The 19,169-nt window shown below is 36.5% G+C and overlaps 1 protein-coding gene across 1 annotated transcript; it reads left to right on the top strand.

The window, feature by feature from the left end:
• Nucleotides 1–4,029: 4,029 nt before the first annotated feature.
• LOC135153717 (MAM and LDL-receptor class A domain-containing protein 1-like) lies at nt 4,030–17,546 on the top strand. The gene is made up of 7 exons (XM_064097824.1): nt 4,030–4,697; nt 6,903–7,150; nt 10,691–10,784; nt 11,250–11,399; nt 13,236–13,498; nt 13,884–13,983; nt 15,887–17,546. The coding sequence occupies exons 1-7, from the start codon at nt 4,484–4,486 to the stop codon at nt 16,084–16,086; spliced, it is 1,269 nt and encodes a 422-aa protein (XP_063953894.1). The 5' UTR covers nt 4,030–4,483; the 3' UTR covers nt 16,087–17,546.
• Nucleotides 17,547–19,169: the final 1,623 nt, after the last annotated feature.

Below are 19,169 nucleotides of genomic sequence, written 5' to 3'. Positions count from 1 at the left end.
TTCACAAAGGGCACTTTTCTTGGTAAAAAAGGGGCACTTATACGAGAAAGGGCACTTGGTAAAACAGGTCCTCCTCAGGTCCAAGGGGCACAGTACACGTTCGTGAGTGGGCATTATTCTTGCGTAGAAAAGGGCACCTTTTCAGTGTTTCCCCCACGATCGCCGCCCCTGCTCCCTTTCATTCCTTTTCTTTCTTTCTCTCTCTCCCCTCTCCATTTCCTTTATTTTCCGGGGTATTTTTTCTCTCATTCATTCCTTTCTCCTCTCGTTTTCCGTTTCTCAGAGTCTCCCCACCCCCCCCCCTCTCTCTCGATCTCTCTTTTCACCTTCATTTCCCCCCTCTATTTCCTTCCCTTTGCTTTCCTCTCTTACCCATAGAGTTTAATACCCCCGAATAAAATTTTCCACCCTTTTTCTTTCCCTTCTGCATTTCCCTAGGATTTTTCTTCACTTTCTCTCATTTTTACCTTCCTTTCTTCTTCGCTCTCCCTTTTCTTTCTTATTTATTTATTTTTAAAAATCTCTTCCCTTCTTCTATTCTTCTCTCCTCGCCCTTTACATTATTTTTCTCCTCCTTATTTCTCTTCTTTCTCCTTAGGTTCTTTTCTCTTGTCTTTCTTTCTCTTTCCCCTTCCTTTTCTTCCCCTCTCCCTTATCGCTCTCTCTTTCCTTCCCTTCTTTCCTATTTTCCTCTCCCTTCTTCCTCCTCTTCGGTATCTCTTTCCCTCTTTATGTTCTTTCCCTTCTCTTTTTTGTGGGGGGGGGGGGGCAAGGCCCCTTCGGCTTTGGCCCCCATGGATCAGCGCCTGTGCTAACGCTTGCAGAGCTTGATTCCAAAAGGGGCTAACTCCAATTTTGACAAAAATTGACGTGGGAATCTTAATGCCACATGTCGCATTTAAAAAAGTTTTTGGAAAGGTTGGTTAAAAATAATTGCAAATTTGAGTTTTGTTCCAAAAGGAGGTAAATCCACTGTAGGGATATTTAAAATTTGTTATTTTTCCTAATTTACATAAAGTTATGCATTCATTTTTTGAGGCAGATGTTGTGGATACAAGTTCACACCATCAGTGCAAATTTTGATGAAAATTAAAGAATTTTACAATTTTTATGAATAATTTTGGATTTAGCTCCTTTTGGAATTTGAAAAGTCACCGTCCTTAAAGAATTTTACAATTTTTATGAATATTTTTGGAATTAAAAAAATCACCATCCTTAAAGAATTTTACAATTTTTATGAATATTTTTGGAATTAAAAAAATCACCATCCTTAAAGAATTTTACAATTTTCATGAATATTTTTGGATTTAGCTCCTTTTGGAATTGGAAAAGTCACCGTCCTTAGAAAAGATGACGAAATATCGGTTATTCTTTATTTAAATTTCAATAGATAAACATCAGAAAAGATGTGAAATGTACCCTGCTCTGCTGTCCATAATCATTTAAGAGTTTCGTGTTCAATTTCCAATATCAAACATGTTTAAATTGGCAAAAAATTGACATTTTACAAAGGTTTTGTTCCAAAAGGAGTTAAATCCATGAAAAATAAAATTTCGAAAATTCTTTTAAAATTGATAATGAATGTTTTGGAAAACATGATTTATTAATCTAATATGATAGTAATATCATATACATGTATATCAAAATAAAACAGCAGTGGCTAAGGCAAAGTGGTGAATTAAAACACCTTGATTTACAGAAATAATACCCAAAGTGGAATTAGCCCCTTTTGGAACAAAACTCTTCATTTATTTTCTTCATGAATTCGAATGGTGCTTGAAATGCCCCCTTTCAGGTCAGTTTGAGAAAAAAAATCTCGCTTTGCAACTGCATAATCTATCCTTTATTTAGCTCACTCTCTTTGCTCGCTCAAAAAAAATCAGTAAATTATTATGTTTGTCGATCTATATGCAATTAGTGAATGAGGGAATATATAATTTATGTTGGCCTATGCAGTCCCCCTTTCCTGACGCGTCGTTATGCCAGGTATGGTATACGCAACAGTAATCTACTCCCAGGTTTCCATATTTGCCCCCCCCCCCGAAATCATCTCTTTGTGAAAATGACAAGACGACTTATGTTTTCTCCATTAGATTACAGGGGTAATGCGAGAGATACTTCTCTCATTATGTACTTTGTATTCCCTTTTTAAAATTCATTTATTTTCTTTTATTCGTTGTGCGCTGAAAGGCCGCTAAACTAAAGCCGGGGTAAAAAAAAATTCGCGGATATAGAAACGTTTGTATGCGCTATATACAAGAACTGGTTTTTTCTCTCTCCCTACGTTCCTCTTTTGGGTTTCACGGGCAGTTGCCCCTACCTAGCTGCCCCTGTAGCACTTCACCTTGCATTGCACAGTTATATACTTCAAATCACTGGTCTTTTAACCTATAAAACAAGGTTTATAGTTTTATAACAGTAATAACTTTATCTGTTTCAATATGCCTATTACAAATAATTGAAATGTTCAGTAAATAAAAGCGATAATTCCTGCATGCCCAGACAGGGATCCAAGGGGGGAAGGGGCAAAGAAGACATGTTCCCCCATTTTTCAGGATTTCTTTTTTTGTTGTTGCTCAGTTGTAAGAAAATATTTAGAAATTTTTGAATTTATTGGTATACTTTTGAATTTTTTAAAATCTTTTTTTTTTTGCTTGTCAGAACTATTATGCCACCATCCTCTTTTGGGATATCCTATTATCTGCGCCTGTCATGATTCCAATTATTATGATACAAACAAACCCTAAAACACATTCAACTTCAGATTGTACATTTAACAATGTTGCGTGTCATTGTGTTGTTGTCTTGCTATAATTAGGAGACCCAAAATTCTAATTTACCTATTGATCAAACTTCAGACTCTTATTCGCTCTTATATTTCCTCCTTTATATTTGTCAATAGGTAAAGTGTCTTCGTACTCCAGGTATAGGGTATAGTTTTCATTGTGATCAAATAGTTGGGTTTTTTAATCATTATTCATTACTACATAGAGATGACAAATGTGATGGTGGCGATGGTGACGATGATCTATAATAACAATAAGAATTATGATGATGACGATGTTGATGATAATAGTAACAGCAGCAACAACAATAATATTAATGATGGTAATAATACTTTTGATGATGATAATATAATTATGATACTACTACTACTACTATACTACTACTACTACTACTACTTTTACTACTACTACTACTACTACTCCTACTGCTACTTCTACTTCTACTACTACTACTACTACTACTACTACTACTACTACTACTACTACTACTACTACTACTACTAATAATAATAATAATAATAATAATCACTATAATATAATGATAAAAATGAATATGAATATGATGATGATGATGATGGTGATAAAAAAATGGGTATAAAAAAAATCTTACTAAAAACATGAAGGATTTTAACTGATAATCATTGAATCGTAATTTGCCTTATCTTTCCCTCGATTCAATAATAATGTTCCAGTTCCATTTTCTTTTCGGAGAATGATTGGCCTACACTTTCGCTAAAATCTATGGCGTGGAATAATCTAACAAAGATCAAATAAAAGGGAAAAATAGAATTAGGCACATTGCATTACACTATTGTTCATTTATCAGAAATTTTGACCCCTTCTTGATAAAATCGAGTCCCGCCACTCATGAGCAGGGGGAGCACTGTAAAACCGTGTACAAAAACGTAAAACATGACCATCTGATTATGATTTTTTGCATGGTCATCCCCCTACTTTTAAAAAACCGTTCCGCGGCCCCTGATGAGGGTCCATTAAACTACCGTTCAATCATTCTGTCTGAATCTTTATGATAAAAATCAACAAAGGAAAGAACATAAAGTTCACCTGGAGCGGGCCTATGAGTTTATTATATACATAAATACATACTGATATAAAATCCGAGGTCAATCGACGAGGTAATAATCATGATAATATTTGCCAGTATCACCTTTAGTCTTGTCATAAAGCTTGCAGTTATCACAACAAGTACTATAATTATAATACCACTCTTTTAGGGTCCTTCACTTCTGTTGGCCTCACTGGGAGGTACAGTTCATCTTCTCCTGCATGTCCTGGAGGAGGGCGTATCACAAGTCATGAACGGTGCCCGGGAATTGGGAAAGTTTTGCATTCTATGAGAAGAGATTGAATATTTTGTAAAAGAAACAGAGTATATCCCCACACTTTGTGAAGCTCGGATTATACTTTGCTCATGGAACTGACGCGCAATGGAAAAAAATTGGTAGTATTTTTGAAATTTGATTATAGCTATAGGCCTACAACTAATGGGCTGAGAACAGCCTCTTAAAGGCCACTGCTAACCCATCTTGACCACGGATATTTTGACCATTGACACCTCTGTCCAGAAGATTTCAGAGAGTTAGGAGGCCCATCAAAAGGACCTCGGTGCATTCGCATTGAGTCGAGGATTCAATACTCATTGCAGCCTCACTGTTGTTTGGCTCATTTCGACCATCATGTGGCCGTCATTCGTATCAGCGCTCCTCCTGGTTTTAGGAGTAACCCATCCCGCCAGGGGAGACGCGAATGTTCCGAATTTCGACTGCAATTTCGATACCAATAAATGTGGATGGCAATTTGATTTATCGAATCGATTGACATGGGCCAAGAACTCTGGTCCGACCACAACACCTAGGACAGGACCATCCGGAGACCATACAACAGGCTCAGGTAATGACATCATGGGCTGATTCGGGTGGGGGGGGGGGGCGGAAGGTGCGGTTGCATCCCATAAAATGCCTTCATTTGAGAGTGATGGGCTTATATTTTTTATCTTTTTTTCCGGGAGAACGCCCTTCTAGTTCTTGAGTTCGGGAGACAGGATGCTCTTCACGTGTGAGTGATGATGGCCCCTTTTCTTGTTTTGGCTCGTTTAGTTTTGGGGAAAAGACGCGACCCCTTTAAGAAAATCCTGATGGAGCCGCGCATGCCTGTATATATATCCCACTGTCTAAGAAACAATGAATCCACTGTTATTAGAAATATAAGCAATAGTCCAAGTGATATCAATGTTATATTTAAAGTGTTCGTGTAACATTAATTATAAGAATGCCTGCTAATATGACTGTTATCATCGTTACTGTTTTCAATTTCATCATTATTGCTATCACGATCATCACTATAAATCGCGCCTTTTGATACATTTTCATATACCGGTCATGTGCTGTACGGGGCTATAATCAGTTATTATTAGTATAACTATCGTGAATAATTCTTTTATAATAATTCTTTTAAAATATAAGTACATGTATATACGAACAAAATGGATATAAAGTATCCATAACCTTAAACTTGTATAAGCTTAATTAAAGTTGAATAGTAGTTAAGTAAAAATATCTAATTGTTGATTATATAAGTTAAAGGGGGTACTCCGGGCAGAAAATGATAATGTCTAAGTAAATAAATTGAAATTTACTGAACAAAGTTCCGAAATTTATAGTTATCTGATAACGAAATTGTTGAATTTTGAATTAGGTGGGCTGATAAAGCCATGTCCCAAATTTCCCTTTTCTTATGTTATTATAATGATATCATATTTTCACATGATTTATCTCCCCTAAAGCAAAGAAAGTTACAACAATTAATGTCTCATGCATTTAATCAATTATTGCCAATTCGCTTGTTTTTTTTAAAGTTCTTTCAGGAAAAAAATTAATAAACATAATTTCATATGATAAAATGCAAAAGAACCAGACTGTGGTATATGACATCATCAATCATTATTGCCAATTTTTTCATGAAGACATTGCACACTAGTATATGTTTCACCGAAATAATTTGTATCTTTAAAATGACATAACTTTATTATTCCTTGTCCGATTTTGATGAAATTTTCAATATTTCGTTTGTATGACTTTTCTTTATCTGTTCAAATCACATTTTCCACCCTTGATTGCTCCTTAAAAAGTCTTTAAAATGTCCCTTTTTAAGGTTAATATGATAAAAATGGTTGACTGCCGATTCGTCTATTGCCAACTCGTCCAATCATCACATAGTCTACCTTCATTTTAGTCTAATGCCATTTCGTCCATCAACATTTCGTCTAACAACCATTTGATCCAAGTCTAATCACCAGTTCGTCTAAGAACCAGGGGCGGAAATCTCTCCCAAAAGGTAGGGGGACAAGTGGCTGGAAAATTTGACAAGCAAAAAAAAAATTTCGCCCAATTAACACTTATCCAATTAGACCAAATGGTTTATGGACTAAATGGCTCTTCAACCAACTGATTATTAGACGAAATGGTGAGTGGACGAAATGGCAATTAGACCATGTGGATAGCGGACGAATTGATGATAGACCAAATGATAGTAGACGAGTTGGTAATTAGACAATTGGCATTTTTATAGACCAATTGGAAAATAAACCCCCAAAATCACCTTATAAAACCCACCAAACATTTAAATAAATCAGCTTACAAAGGACACAAAATGTACTTAAACTTCTCGGGGAAAATGTGGATGATTGCACCCCCTCCCCCTGGCAGTGGCCCTGACCCTGGCGGCCTGGCCCCTCCTGTATTGGACAATGCCTTGGATCCGCCCCTTAGAAAACATTCACCCAATCACTGTGTGAGAATCACACGGAATGGGTACTCCGTGAGGATTGTGAGCAATCTAGCTCCACTGCGCGCGCGAGATGCGATCCTGCTCACCTGATGCTGGCATGCACTTGCGGATAACTGTTTACTGTTGGCAGGTGGTGGATCCAGAGTGGATCATCTTTGATCATATTCCATCTAGATTAAACTTACAGATTGGAAGGTATCGGATCGGTTTAGTGCAGATTCAGCGGCAAAGTAACCGATAAGATTCGCCTCCAGCTTTTTCATATTCATCTTTTATTGTTTTGTCTCTCGTCTCGAATTCCTGCTTCAGGATTTTACATGTACATCGAAACTGCCAGTGCAAGCACGGGGGACAAGGCGACCCTCATCTCACCTACCATCCCCGCCCTGGGTGTTGGGAGTGCCTGTGTCACTTTCTGGTATCATATGCTCGGGAGCTCCATGGGGAAGCTCACCGTGTATAACCCGCCGAACATTGAGAAGTGGAAAAAATTGGGTAACCAAGGAAATCAGTGGATTCAGGCAAGGGTCTCACTCCAGTCGACAAGCTCATCGCAGGTAGGGAATTTAACTCAGTACTACACTCTACAGACAGACAGTAGGCTTATGTCAGTGGGAAATTACTGGCCTAAAACAGTTACTTAATAATAGTTGATCACATTATAAATCAAGCGACAAGCGTTAAGGCATCAGTTCACTTCAATTTCATTTTCAGATTCAGAGGATTTCTGGTCATCTAAAACCTGGATTCTGGAAGAGTAGCTTCCATGATCGATCAATTTAGGTCAAATGATAATATTTTAAATTATAATGAAATTGATTAATCCAATGGTGATGAGAATTGAAGATCACATTTATTGTTAATTATTCTGATACATGTGTGGCCTTTGTCAATCCCCTCTACATTTTATATTCTTATGTTTTTTATGTAATATATTGTAACTATTTTTTAAATGAAATTTTTTGAAAAATGAAATATGTTTAAAATGAAAAATCTATCACATAATTAGGATTTCATTTCAAAAGGCCATTTTTTTTCTGGCTCGCTTCGCTTGCTGGCAACTTTTTACATATTTTTCCACATTTGCTATGTCGTACCCCCTCAAAATGTTTGGTTTATTACCCAACTGAATTGAATTAATGTCTTGTGTGAAAACTATATATACCCTCAATTTGATTAAAAATAGCAGCCATCTGTAAGGTTTAAAATGGCTTTAGAATCAAGAGTTTCTGGGGGCTCTGCCCCCGTTCCCCACCCAAATAGCAGTGGCATAAAGATGGAAAGGTTTGGGCTATGGCCCCCGAAAGTTCTACATCCATGAACAAAAAAGGAAAGGAGGAAAGAAAAGCAAAGGAAAAGTGTAAGATATGATGTTATTTTCTGAATATCATGTCAAAATCTTTCTCAAAGTTAGATTTTTACAAAAAAGGTGATTTTTTTTCTCGCTCACTCGGGAATTATATTAAGCAACTTTTTGCCACATGCGCCATACTATGCCCCTCTTTTTTACTCACTTATTCTACTGCCGCATAGAGCTTTGCTCTAATGCTCGCGAACAATAGAAAGAAAAAAAATCATATTTACAGTAGCCTACAGAAAAACAGAAAAGGAAAGAGAGAAGGGTGAAATATGATATCAATCTGAATATAATGTAAAACTCTACCACAAAATTGGATTTTTGAAATAAAAATGTTGAAATTTTTGCTTGCGCGCTTCGTATATATATATATATACAGTGCGTCCCAGAAAAAACGAAACCGAGATTTATCGATGATTTATCATAACTTAATCATAAATACAATAGACAAATGACCTACCATTGTAAAGCTTAGAATCTCCTCTTTCATCTAAAATTACTTAGATAATTTCTCATTCACGCATGAGGGGGCCAGATATGGTGTATCAGGCATTATATATATACATATACAGTGCGTCCCAGAAAAAACGAAACCGAGATTTAGCGATGATTTATCATAACTTAATCACAAATGCAATAGACAAATGACCTACCATTGTAAAGCTTAGAATCTCCTCTTTTATCTGATATTACATAGATTATTCCTCATTTACGCATGAGTGATCAAAAACAATTTGAAGAGGGGATGCCAAAAAGTCATTTGGCGGGCTGTATCTGGGTTTCATAAAGAAAACCACATTTAAAAAAAATCAATATCTGCTCTTTAATTAGATACCTCAATTACCGAAAATGGTCAAGAAATAACAAAGTTCTGGTTATTTGAAATAAGGCTTGAATTTCAATAATTTCATAAAATAAAGAGGTTTTACAGGCTAGCGTTCAAACTCACTCGACACTCCGTTTTGTTGACGATCAGCCATGCATTAAGTCCTTCGTTAACCATGCGATAGCTTCTGTGGGAAACCAGTGAAAACACGTTTATTTAATGAAATTATGGAAATACAAGCATTGTTTCGAGGGAACATAACTTTTTTACTTCTTGACCAATTCTTATGATTAAGGTATCAAATAAAAGAGCAGATATTGAACTTTTTAGGCATGTGATTTTCATTTTGAAATTCAGATACCCCTCGCCAAATTAGTTTTTGGTATCCTTTCTTCAAATTGTTTTTGCTCACTCATGCGTAAATGAGGAATAATCTATGTAATATCAGATAAAAGAGGAGATTCTAAGCTTTACAATGGTAGGTCATTTGTCTATTGCATTTGTGATTAAGTTATGATAAATCATCGCTAAATCTCGGTTTCGTTTTTTCTGGGACGCACTGTATATATATATATATATAATGCCCGATACACCATATCTGGCCCCCTCAAAACTTTTGCCACATTACGCCACTGCCTGTTCAAGACCGGGAAATTTTTGGCTCTTGCCCCCCCTGGCAACCGACCCCTGTTACGCCCCTGAGGCCTATGTAGGGAGAGCGGCTGTAGTGGGACAGAAATCGAACTTTGGCACTTTTTGCCTCATGATTCCAAAATATAATAAGAGAACCTTCTTGATGATCATAAGTTAGGTAAAATTAATATATTGTTATCTCTATTGTCATTAGAACATAGTACCATCATAATTTATTCTGTATCAGGTGTATGGAGCTTCAGTCGGTTATGGGGATACTCTTTTCCTAATGATTAGAGTTTCATTGTAAAAATAGCATGACAAATAATAATAAAATACTGGTGAAAGTTTGAGGAAAAAACCATTGAAGCTTAAAAAAATTACTAGAATTCTAATATTTTTTTATTTGTGACACATATGTGAGCAGCTTCCCCATATTTCGTGTAGTAAAAATGTAATTTTCTCATTTTTTTTTTATTGTACTACCTTCAGTGTATCAATCCACAAATCATTTCATATCTACTCCTGATAGATAAAATAAGACACCATTCTCATTATACTACCGGTATCTAAAACTAGTTTACTGGAAATCGGTTCAGGAAACCAGTTTTGGGGATAGCTTTGCTAGCGTTCCCATTTGATCCGATCATCCAAAAGTGGATTTTCAAAACCACTTCACGTAAAGTGGCCTTGTTGTTATGGGAACAATCTCAGTGGGGGTGACATGTTTCTCGCAAAATTCAAAACTGCAGCGTAGAAAATCTACACAAAGTGTGCCGAGTAGCATGCTCAAAGCAGCAAAGATCGCTTCCCAAGGAACGGTTTTGTCCTCACGCTAAAACCAGTTTAATGAGGAAAAGCAAAACTACATCGCGAGGTGGTTTTCCAAACTGGTTTGGAAGGTCGCTTCTAAGACCGCTTCGACCGCTCTCATTACGTGTTAAATTAGTTTCCGCCAAACTTAATCCCAGAACACTTTTGTCTAGTTTTAAGGCGGTAATGAGAACAGGGTCTATTTTACTCATCATGAACCATTGAAAAATTGAAATTTATGCATTATGGGGCAACTGCTTCTATATGACGTGAGAAATTAAAAAATTAAAATTCTACTGACTTACTTAATTTTTGATGAAATTTCTTCAAACCTTCACAATATTTATTGTTTTTTCTGGTATTTTTTAAACAAACCTTCTCTTGAGGGTTAACTTCCCCTTTAAGAAAATGATTATGTTGGCTGTTAATTTTTTTATTTTTGTTGTCAAAATCTTCATTTGTGTTAAGATGTACATCACAGGTGAGATCGGGGGACCACACTACTCTGATATGGCAATAGATGATATATCAATTCAAACTGGAAATACTTGTCCTGACACGTGTAAGTTGAACAAAAGTGATTTTTTTTAAAGTTAAATGAAGTTAAAAATCTTTATCACCAAAACAAAAAATGGTATGTTCATTTGAACTAAAGAATATGACAATCATATAAAGAAAACATATGGTAGGGCAATAGAATGTATCTTTCCTTTCCTAGAAGTAGAGTCATTCAAATAACAATATTTTTACTCTGAAATGCATTTCAGGATGGTCCAGACATTAAGGCTTACATTTTTGTTCATAAGTTGCAAATTTTTTTTTTTAAGCTGCAGTTCAGACATATTTTCAGGAATATTTTTATTCTGCTTAAGGGTGGATTTTAATTCCTGTATGAAAAGAATAGCAATTGAGAAGATTGAAAAAATAGCAAGATTTTATTTTATTGTTTGTGTTGATATTGTGAAATTTGTTTTTCTTCAGTTATGCTGAATGATTATTTATTCTAATATTTCAATTTCTTTATCAGCACCCGATGTCCATGATTGTGATTTTGATAAGGATTTCTGTGCTTGGACTCCTGATATGAAGAGTACATATCAGTGGATCAGAGCGGCGGGTCCTACAGACACCAGAGCGACTGGTCCAGTGAATGACCACACCAAGGGTGATGAAACAGGTAGGTAAAAGGGGGAGGGGGAGAAAGAGGAAAGAGAAAAATCAAATAATGATAATAATAATAATAAAGTTTTATTTACCCAGGGTAGACACTTCAGTTAGGAAACTGCTCTACCAGCGGGCCCTGCATAACATAATATGTTATTATTACCCTTCTCCAATCTAAATGCTGAGCGCCTAGCAAGAAGGCAGAAGGTCCCATTTTTATAAGCCTTTGGTATGACTCGGCCGAGGATCGAACCCACGACCTCTCGTTCATGGGGCGGACGCTCTACCACTGAGCCTCCAAAAACTTGGGAGAGACAGAAAGTCAGAGAGAGGATGGGTGGGTGGAAGAGTAGTCTACAAGCATAGACTCAAATTTGACGCTACCAAATTATACCAAGTCTAGAGTGAAGACTATACTTCAAAAACCTAGCTGTGTCAAGTAAGGAGCAGCCACAGTACATGAGTGAATCTAGTCTCACTACTTCAGACTCTGCATTATGTACTTTGTGAAAACTGAAGGTCTGTTACTCCAGGCTAGTGGGAGAGAGAAAGAAAGAGAGAGGAATGCAAAAAGGGAGAGAGAGTGAGAGAAAAAGCATGGGGGTATGCATTTAGCCTGAATCAGGGTTACATTTTTTTTAAAATAATTTTTTTGGGGAAAGGTAGCAGATGATTAACCTGATATTGAGCACTTTTAGAAATGTACGTCCACATAGTGAACTGGTACGAAATGGCGTCATTTTTTGGCCTGCCATATGCCTCACGTCCTCACACACGTCCACTCTCAAAATCGAGAACCTCACCACATCCATTTTGCGGTTCTCCTAAATCATAGACGACGTGCACGTGAGTGACGTCATTTTAACCGTTCCAGCCCTGCATGAAGATCAACCTTTCCCTTTTGAAACACAGTTTTCAGCGACTTTTCACAAAATTAATGTAAGTTGTACGATGCATTATGTTTATCATATTTGAAATTGCTTTCTAATCTCCAAAATATACATCGAAATATATCCTAACTCGCGTAAAAAGGAATCAAAGCAAGTGAAAGGGCACATGTGCACAAGTTGCACCTTCGCATCACCCGACCGGGTCGCCAGGCGACGGTGCGCCAGATCTTCCGGGTCGGGCAGCGTGTCATGACCCGCTGGTTATCGCGCTGTTTCATGTGGACGTACGTACACGTACAAGTCGAGTGTTTAATCTAAAGTATTTGCATCTGTAGTGAACAAGGGCAGACGACGACGTTCACTCGAACGATCAGAGGACTGCTACGTCGTTCACGTTCACTGCTCCTAAAAGTCTCCATTGTCACGCGAAGTGACTTTAATTCTTTTTTAAGTCGGAATATAACTTTATATATTTTTTACTTGTTGTCTCGGGTACCAGAATGGAAATAAAAAAGTCACCTAATGTGACAGATGACTTTACCTTAATATGATCCTGCTGACTGGTGGTCGGAGAAAATGAAACAGCCTTCCTTATTATCATGCATTTAAACAGCAGCAGTTTCTGTTGAAATTTTTTCAGGGTTACAAGGGGTGAAATCGACCAACCGAAGACCCTGTAACAACCCCCCCCCACCTGATGCAGCATAAGCTGCAAATTTCTGGTGTAAATTTTTCGCTCACTTAATTTGTCTGAAATGATAATTAATGATTAGGTTTATTTCATATTCAAACCCCAAAATCATACTTTTAAATTCTAGTGTTTGATTTATAACTGAATACTTTACCTGACATACTGTGATCTGTATGAAATGGAATCGTTTCTTACTACCTGTAATCTCAGTTGAAGTATAGTTACTAATTATATATGTACAAATAAATGAACTTTTTTATAAATCCAGGTTACTATATCTATGTTGAATCTACCGGTCCAAAGAATGGCGATTCAGCCCTACTAGTCTCAAGCCTCGTCACTAACAGTGAAAATGGATACTGTATGAATATATGGTACCATATGTTTGGCGCCACCCTGGGGAGTCTCAACATTTATCGGAAACTTGAAGGGGGTAATGATCCTCGGTCACTGATCTGGAGAGAAACCCAGCCGCGAGGTCCGCAGTGGAACCAAGCCCAGCTCCACTTCATGGGGTCTGATCCATACCGTGTAAGTTTGTCTGAAGTCCAGGGTCTGGAGTATTCACATGTGAAAACCATGAACCTGTAAAAAATAAAGAATATATGATTGCATTATCTTTTCACATTGGAGAAATAATGGACAATGAGAGGAATAGAGAAAGAAATTTATGAAGGGCCTCATGGAATATCAACTCCTCTTCATAGGCTACCCTGGGAAAATATGAGTTACTAAATAAAGAGAGTAAAGTCCATGTTTTAGAGAAAATCCCTTCATTTGGGGGTTATTACTTGAAGACTTAATGTAATTTTAAAAAAATTTAAAAAGTGAAGTATTTATTTTTTGAAGTTTTTTAATACTGATGAATTGTGAATTGGTATGAGGGCGTATTTGCATTCATTTTGTTTTATTACAGCTTATGATAGAAGGAACAGTGGTAACTAATACGTATGACAGTCATGGGGACATTGCGGTTGACGATATTCAGTTTCACGACGGAAAGTGCCCAACACCTCGTAAGTACATGCCATTATCACTTCCCACCTTGATATACTGATAACAAGATGGCTTTTTGTTTGTACATTTGTTTTAAATTCTGAAATGAAGTCGTATGGAAAATGCAATAACAACAATTCAAGAAAACTCTAATTCAGCAATGCTTTTGCAAAATAATTTTTTGTATTAGGGTCCTATGTAAATGGAATTTCATTTCATTTCATTTATTTCATATTAAAAACCATACACACAATTACAAAAGAAAGAAAAGGAAATTACTCCATGTATATATAAAAGAGAAAAAAAAACATACAACAAAATTACAATACAATGGTATACAAATAGCGAATAGGCATGAGTGCGATGGTGCGAGATTTCGCATGAGATGAAAGAAAGATGCTCTATTAAACGAGGCGTTAGCCAAGTTGAATAGAGCGTCTCTTTCTTTCACCAAATGCGAAATCTCGCACCATCGCACTCATGCCTATTCACTATTTGTGTTGTACAACGCCTCGGAATTTAGCGAAAATATGAAAAAACAAGATTTTGTCCCTGTAGTAATCTATGAAAAGGGAGCAAAAATACTGAAAGCGAAAAGCAAAATCCCACAAGCGCACATGACCTTGGGCAGCATTGCGCATTTAGCCAGTAGGCTTATACGCGTATTGCACCTTTTTAACTGAGCGCAATTAATTTAATCGTATTGTGACGTCACCTCCTAAAACCGTGCAACGGTACATTTTGGATGGTACGTCTTTTGTGCAACGGTACGAATGTTTGACATTCAGCCTCCCATTTGCTCGCGTACAACAAGCTAAGTAGGCGTAGTACAATAAATAATGTGACCGGGGCAAGAAAAAGCAGAGCTTATCCAGTCTAGCCCCGGCATAAAAGGAGAATACAAGAAAGAAGGAGAGGCCCACCCCGGGAGCACGTACGGTCACAGGCGTTACGCAGAAGAGGGTTGGTGGAATAACAACCATAAGAGATTTTTGTACTTGAATGGTTAGATTGACAGTTGGAGATTTAACTACATTGGCAGTTGAAGTGAAATTGAGTACATATCATGATCTTCAATTAGTAATTTTGAACATATCTTCACCATTGAGATGATCTTTGAAAGTTTGCATGGTGGTGCAGATAATACGGAGTTTTTGCACCGCGATGCATAACAGATTCAAGAACTAATGTATAATTGAAAATGCTTGACAATGAACACCGGGAGGGGGGGCTTCGTTGAAAATTGAGAATTGGAACACCAGTTTCATCTTAAGTTTCGGAGCTGATGAAAAACTGCAAATATGTTGTTTGTCCAGAGCCCAGGATGAAACTGCTGATATGATTCTCCAATTTTCGTCAAAAACTTCTTGGTTGCCCTTTGTCATGAAGGGTATTTGACAATACATTTACTGTGTTATTGAATGAGTTCTGCGTTGGAGTGCAAAAACTCTGTAATGTAAAAGAGGCTCACAATTTATCGCGGGATTAATCCTGGAAAAGACTGTTGGATGGTGGAGCTTAGACTAATATTGAAAGGTGAGGAAGAGAAAGAAGGTAGTGAGAAGCATCTTTTGTGATATTAAGTGAAGTCCTTAAAAGAACTACAAACCAGATAAGAACTGATGAATTTGGAATAGAAGGGTAGATAAACTGATATGAGTTGAAATGTATCAACAGCGATAAGTCGATGAGCAGTGGAAAGTATAGAATGAGTGTCCTCCATTTGCTCCTATACACAGAATGACTAAAGTTTAATTTTGTTTTTCTTCAAAAGTTATGTACTAAGAAATAATAATGTTCTTTTATGGGGAGCAACAAAAATTTGCTCTCTCTGATATTTTGTTTCTGTCTATTATCTCCAATTGTGTTAATTATTATTTCCATCATTGTCAATGTAAATAATAGATAAATATTGATTTACAGGTCGTTGTGATTTTGAGAATGGGGACTGCAACTACACCCCTGGCTCTGGAAGTGATTTCACTTGGAACGTCATCCAGCCAAGCTCAGCCGTTATAACACCCTCTATCGATGTTACCTACCGGACAAATCAAGGTACGGTTTATATTGTCAGTGTCTTAAAGGTCAAGTCCACCCCAGGAAATGTTGATTTGAGTCAATAGAGAAAAATCAAACTAGCATAACGCTGAAAATTTCATCAAAATCAGATGTAAAATAAGAAAGTTATGACCTTTTAAACTTTTGATTATTTTTCACAAAGCAGTGATATGCACAGCTCAGTGACATGCAAATGAGACAGTCGATGTCCCTCACTCACTTTTTCTTTTGTTTTTTTATTGTTTGAATTATACAATAATTCTTTACAAAATACAAAAGATTTAAGAAATGGTGAGTGGATGACGTCATCATTTTCATTTGTATACCGACCAGGATGTGCTTATAATTGTTTTGTGAAATTAAGTGAAAATTTAAAATGTCATAACTTTCTTATTTTACATCTGATTTTGCTGAAATTTTCAGTGTTATGCTTGTTTGATTTTTCTCTTTTCATTCAAATCAAATTTCTTTTGAGGTGGACTTGTTTTTTAATCTCTTGAAAAGACATTTATCTGCTAACAGACTTCTTAGGCCAAAGGCCTGTGACACAAAGCTTAGAAATCATCGAAAAGAACGTCTTTTATTGATTGAAATTTACACTTAATATATTTTTCTAAACTTTATCAATGATTGTTAATTACACTGCACTTCATGTAACAGGCTAAATACAAGCCCCAGAGATTAAAACTTCGATGATTTGGATCTACTGAAATATGGAAAACATCATTGGATGTAAATAATGACCAGTATATTCCGATAAGGATATATAAATAGTGTTAGCACTAAAGCATATCTTCAAGTCATAATTAACCCTTTGTGACACGTCACCCCTAACTTTTTCTAAATTTTCCCCGCCTCCATTTTGTTTGCTTTCTCTGACTTTCATTGACATATGCATCATTGAAGGCTATATGGCAACCATGAAGGGGAGGTACAAATAGATCAGATTTGCATTTAATGGGTTACATTCTCAACATTACGAAAATACCCCATTTGAGGCTTTACCGCAGTTCGGATCGCAAACTGCGGTTTTAGACCCCATTTTTCATTTGAAACTCTCATTTTTCATTTGAACATTTCCAAGCCCCGATAAACCCATCTTGGCCAGGTAATCCCCATTGTCTCAATTTCACCTCCACAGGCCAGTAAAGCCAAGGACGAAATGATAAACAACAGCTGTGCTATTACGTAAGACTTCTCTGCCTGTAGAAGGACCTTCGGAATGAAATTATTGTATTCGATATTTAATCACGTTTCCAAAGGCATATTGTATTCAGACATCCAATATTAGTCATTTTCAATTTCGAACAAAAAAAATCGACCTCGAAATAAGGAAAATAAGCGAATAAAAATTACGGTATGCTTTGCATGCAGGACCGCCCTCAGCGCTGCGATGCATCCCATAGTTTCTGTCCGTCCAGCAAGAAAATATGGGATGCATGCCGTTCACTCGCGCATTGATAGGCCTACAGTCCTAACGTTAAAAAAACAAAACAGCCAGACAGAAAGAAAGAAGGAAAGAAGGAAAGAAAGAAAGAAAGAAAGAAAGGAAGGAAGGAAGAAAGAAAAGAAGAAAAAAGTTGCACTTCACCGCGTGTATACACGGAACTCCATAGCAGGCTCTTAGACACGTTGCCATCCATCGTGTGTGGTCCCCTGCTGTGACTGTATGTGCTGGGCTGTCGTGTTATCTTCGGACCGAGGTCAAGAAACAGGTGTTCGGCTTATAGTACTTGGAGAAGAGAATTGGTGAAAAAGAAACTGGGGTATAGTGTTCTGAAACGGAGGTTTTTCGTCATGACAAGTATATCAGTGGTTGTCGTGAAAAATATATAGACTTGTTCTCTACCTCTTCTTAAGCCATGATATTTTTCTTATAATTTTCATCATTCATTGTCTTCTGTATTCATTTTATAATCCCTTTCCCATCCATGTTTTGTTTTTATTGTTTTTGTTTTTTACTTTAATTTAATAATTTTGTTCTTCTTTCCCTTTATTTTCCCTTTATTTTCCCTTTATTCTTGTTATTCTTATTCTTATATCTATTCTTTTCCTACTTCTTTATCACCCTTCTTAATATGAGATAAGATTCATTAACTCTATCAGCACCCTTTAGAGGTATGAGCTAAGTATGAAAAAATTTCCATATTTACAATGATTTTATTTGCATGTATATAGCACTTTAATATTGTGTATCTTAGCCTTTCTGTCTTTTTCTGTTACTTTTGTTATTCTAACCACTACTTACAATTCTATCTCTCTTTCTTATACCTTTTTATCCTCCTTCCCATCCTCCTCATCATCATTTTACTTTGGATTGAACTGAACTGATTTTATCTTTTTAAAGGTCACATACTTTTTGCCGACCTTTCATCTCTCACTTCGAAGAATCAGAAAGGGATAGTTGAGACTGGTTTCCTCGACCCTACCGACCCAAAAGGTCACTGTTTTCAGTTCTGGTACTATATGGGCACATCCACAGTGTCTGTTCTAAAGGTAAAACATATATATAGGCCCGAATTCTCAAAGATGGTTTTGAATTCATGGTCACGATGATCATTACATAAAGAGCCCCCAAATTTGAGGGGGCACAACATGGTGTGGTTGGCAATTGGTTGGCAAAAATAAAGCGTGCATCCAAGAATGTTGACATTTTTAAAATGAAAATAAAATTTTGTGATAAATTTGGACATGATATTCAGAAGATAAACATATTTTACCCCTTTTCCATTCCTTTTCTGCTTTTTTTTTCTCACTTGGTTGTTGAAATTATAAGGGGGGCATGGCACCCAAGTCAACTATCTGTATGCCAAATGTTGCATGGTAGGAAACCATGCTTTATGGAGATTCCATCCATTAATTATGCCTAGTTCAGTGTACATATTGAGAAAGAATCTGATAATAAATTCTTGCTTTCATTACGTCGCTTTGAATTTATGCTTACCCAGGTTGGTGTGGTATTAATATAAAAACTATTCATGGAAATTTACAAGATCTAAATATCTCCAATTGTATGGGATATATTTTCAAATATAAATTTACACCAGATTTAAATAACATAATTCAATCTCTCCTACAATTCTAATAAGGAAGTTGAAACACCAGCACCAAGAAATGGAAGTTAATATCAGATTGAAATATTCAATTT

The sequence above is a fragment of the Lytechinus pictus genome, chromosome 3 (genome assembly GCF_037042905.1).
Source record: "Lytechinus pictus isolate F3 Inbred chromosome 3, Lp3.0, whole genome shotgun sequence".
Classification (NCBI taxonomy): domain Eukaryota; kingdom Metazoa; phylum Echinodermata; class Echinoidea; order Temnopleuroida; family Toxopneustidae; genus Lytechinus; species Lytechinus pictus.
The sequence above is the reverse complement of the archived record's forward strand: the minus strand, read 5'-3'. Positions and strand labels throughout refer to the sequence as shown.

What these genes read in the sequence shown, in the direction of transcription:
- LOC135153717 (XM_064097824.1), top strand. Translation starts at nt 4,484, where the DNA reads ATGTGGCCGTCATTCGTATCAGCGCTCCTCCTGGTTTTAGGAGTAACC. An exon ending in AGACCATACAACAGGCTCAG is followed by an intron (nt 4,698 to 6,902) that starts GTAATGACATCA and finishes TTCCTGCTTCAG; the next exon opens with GATTTTACATGTACATCGAA. An exon ending in AAATACTTGTCCTGACACGT is followed by an intron (nt 10,785 to 11,249) that starts GTAAGTTGAACA and finishes TTTCTTTATCAG; the next exon opens with CACCCGATGTCCATGATTGT.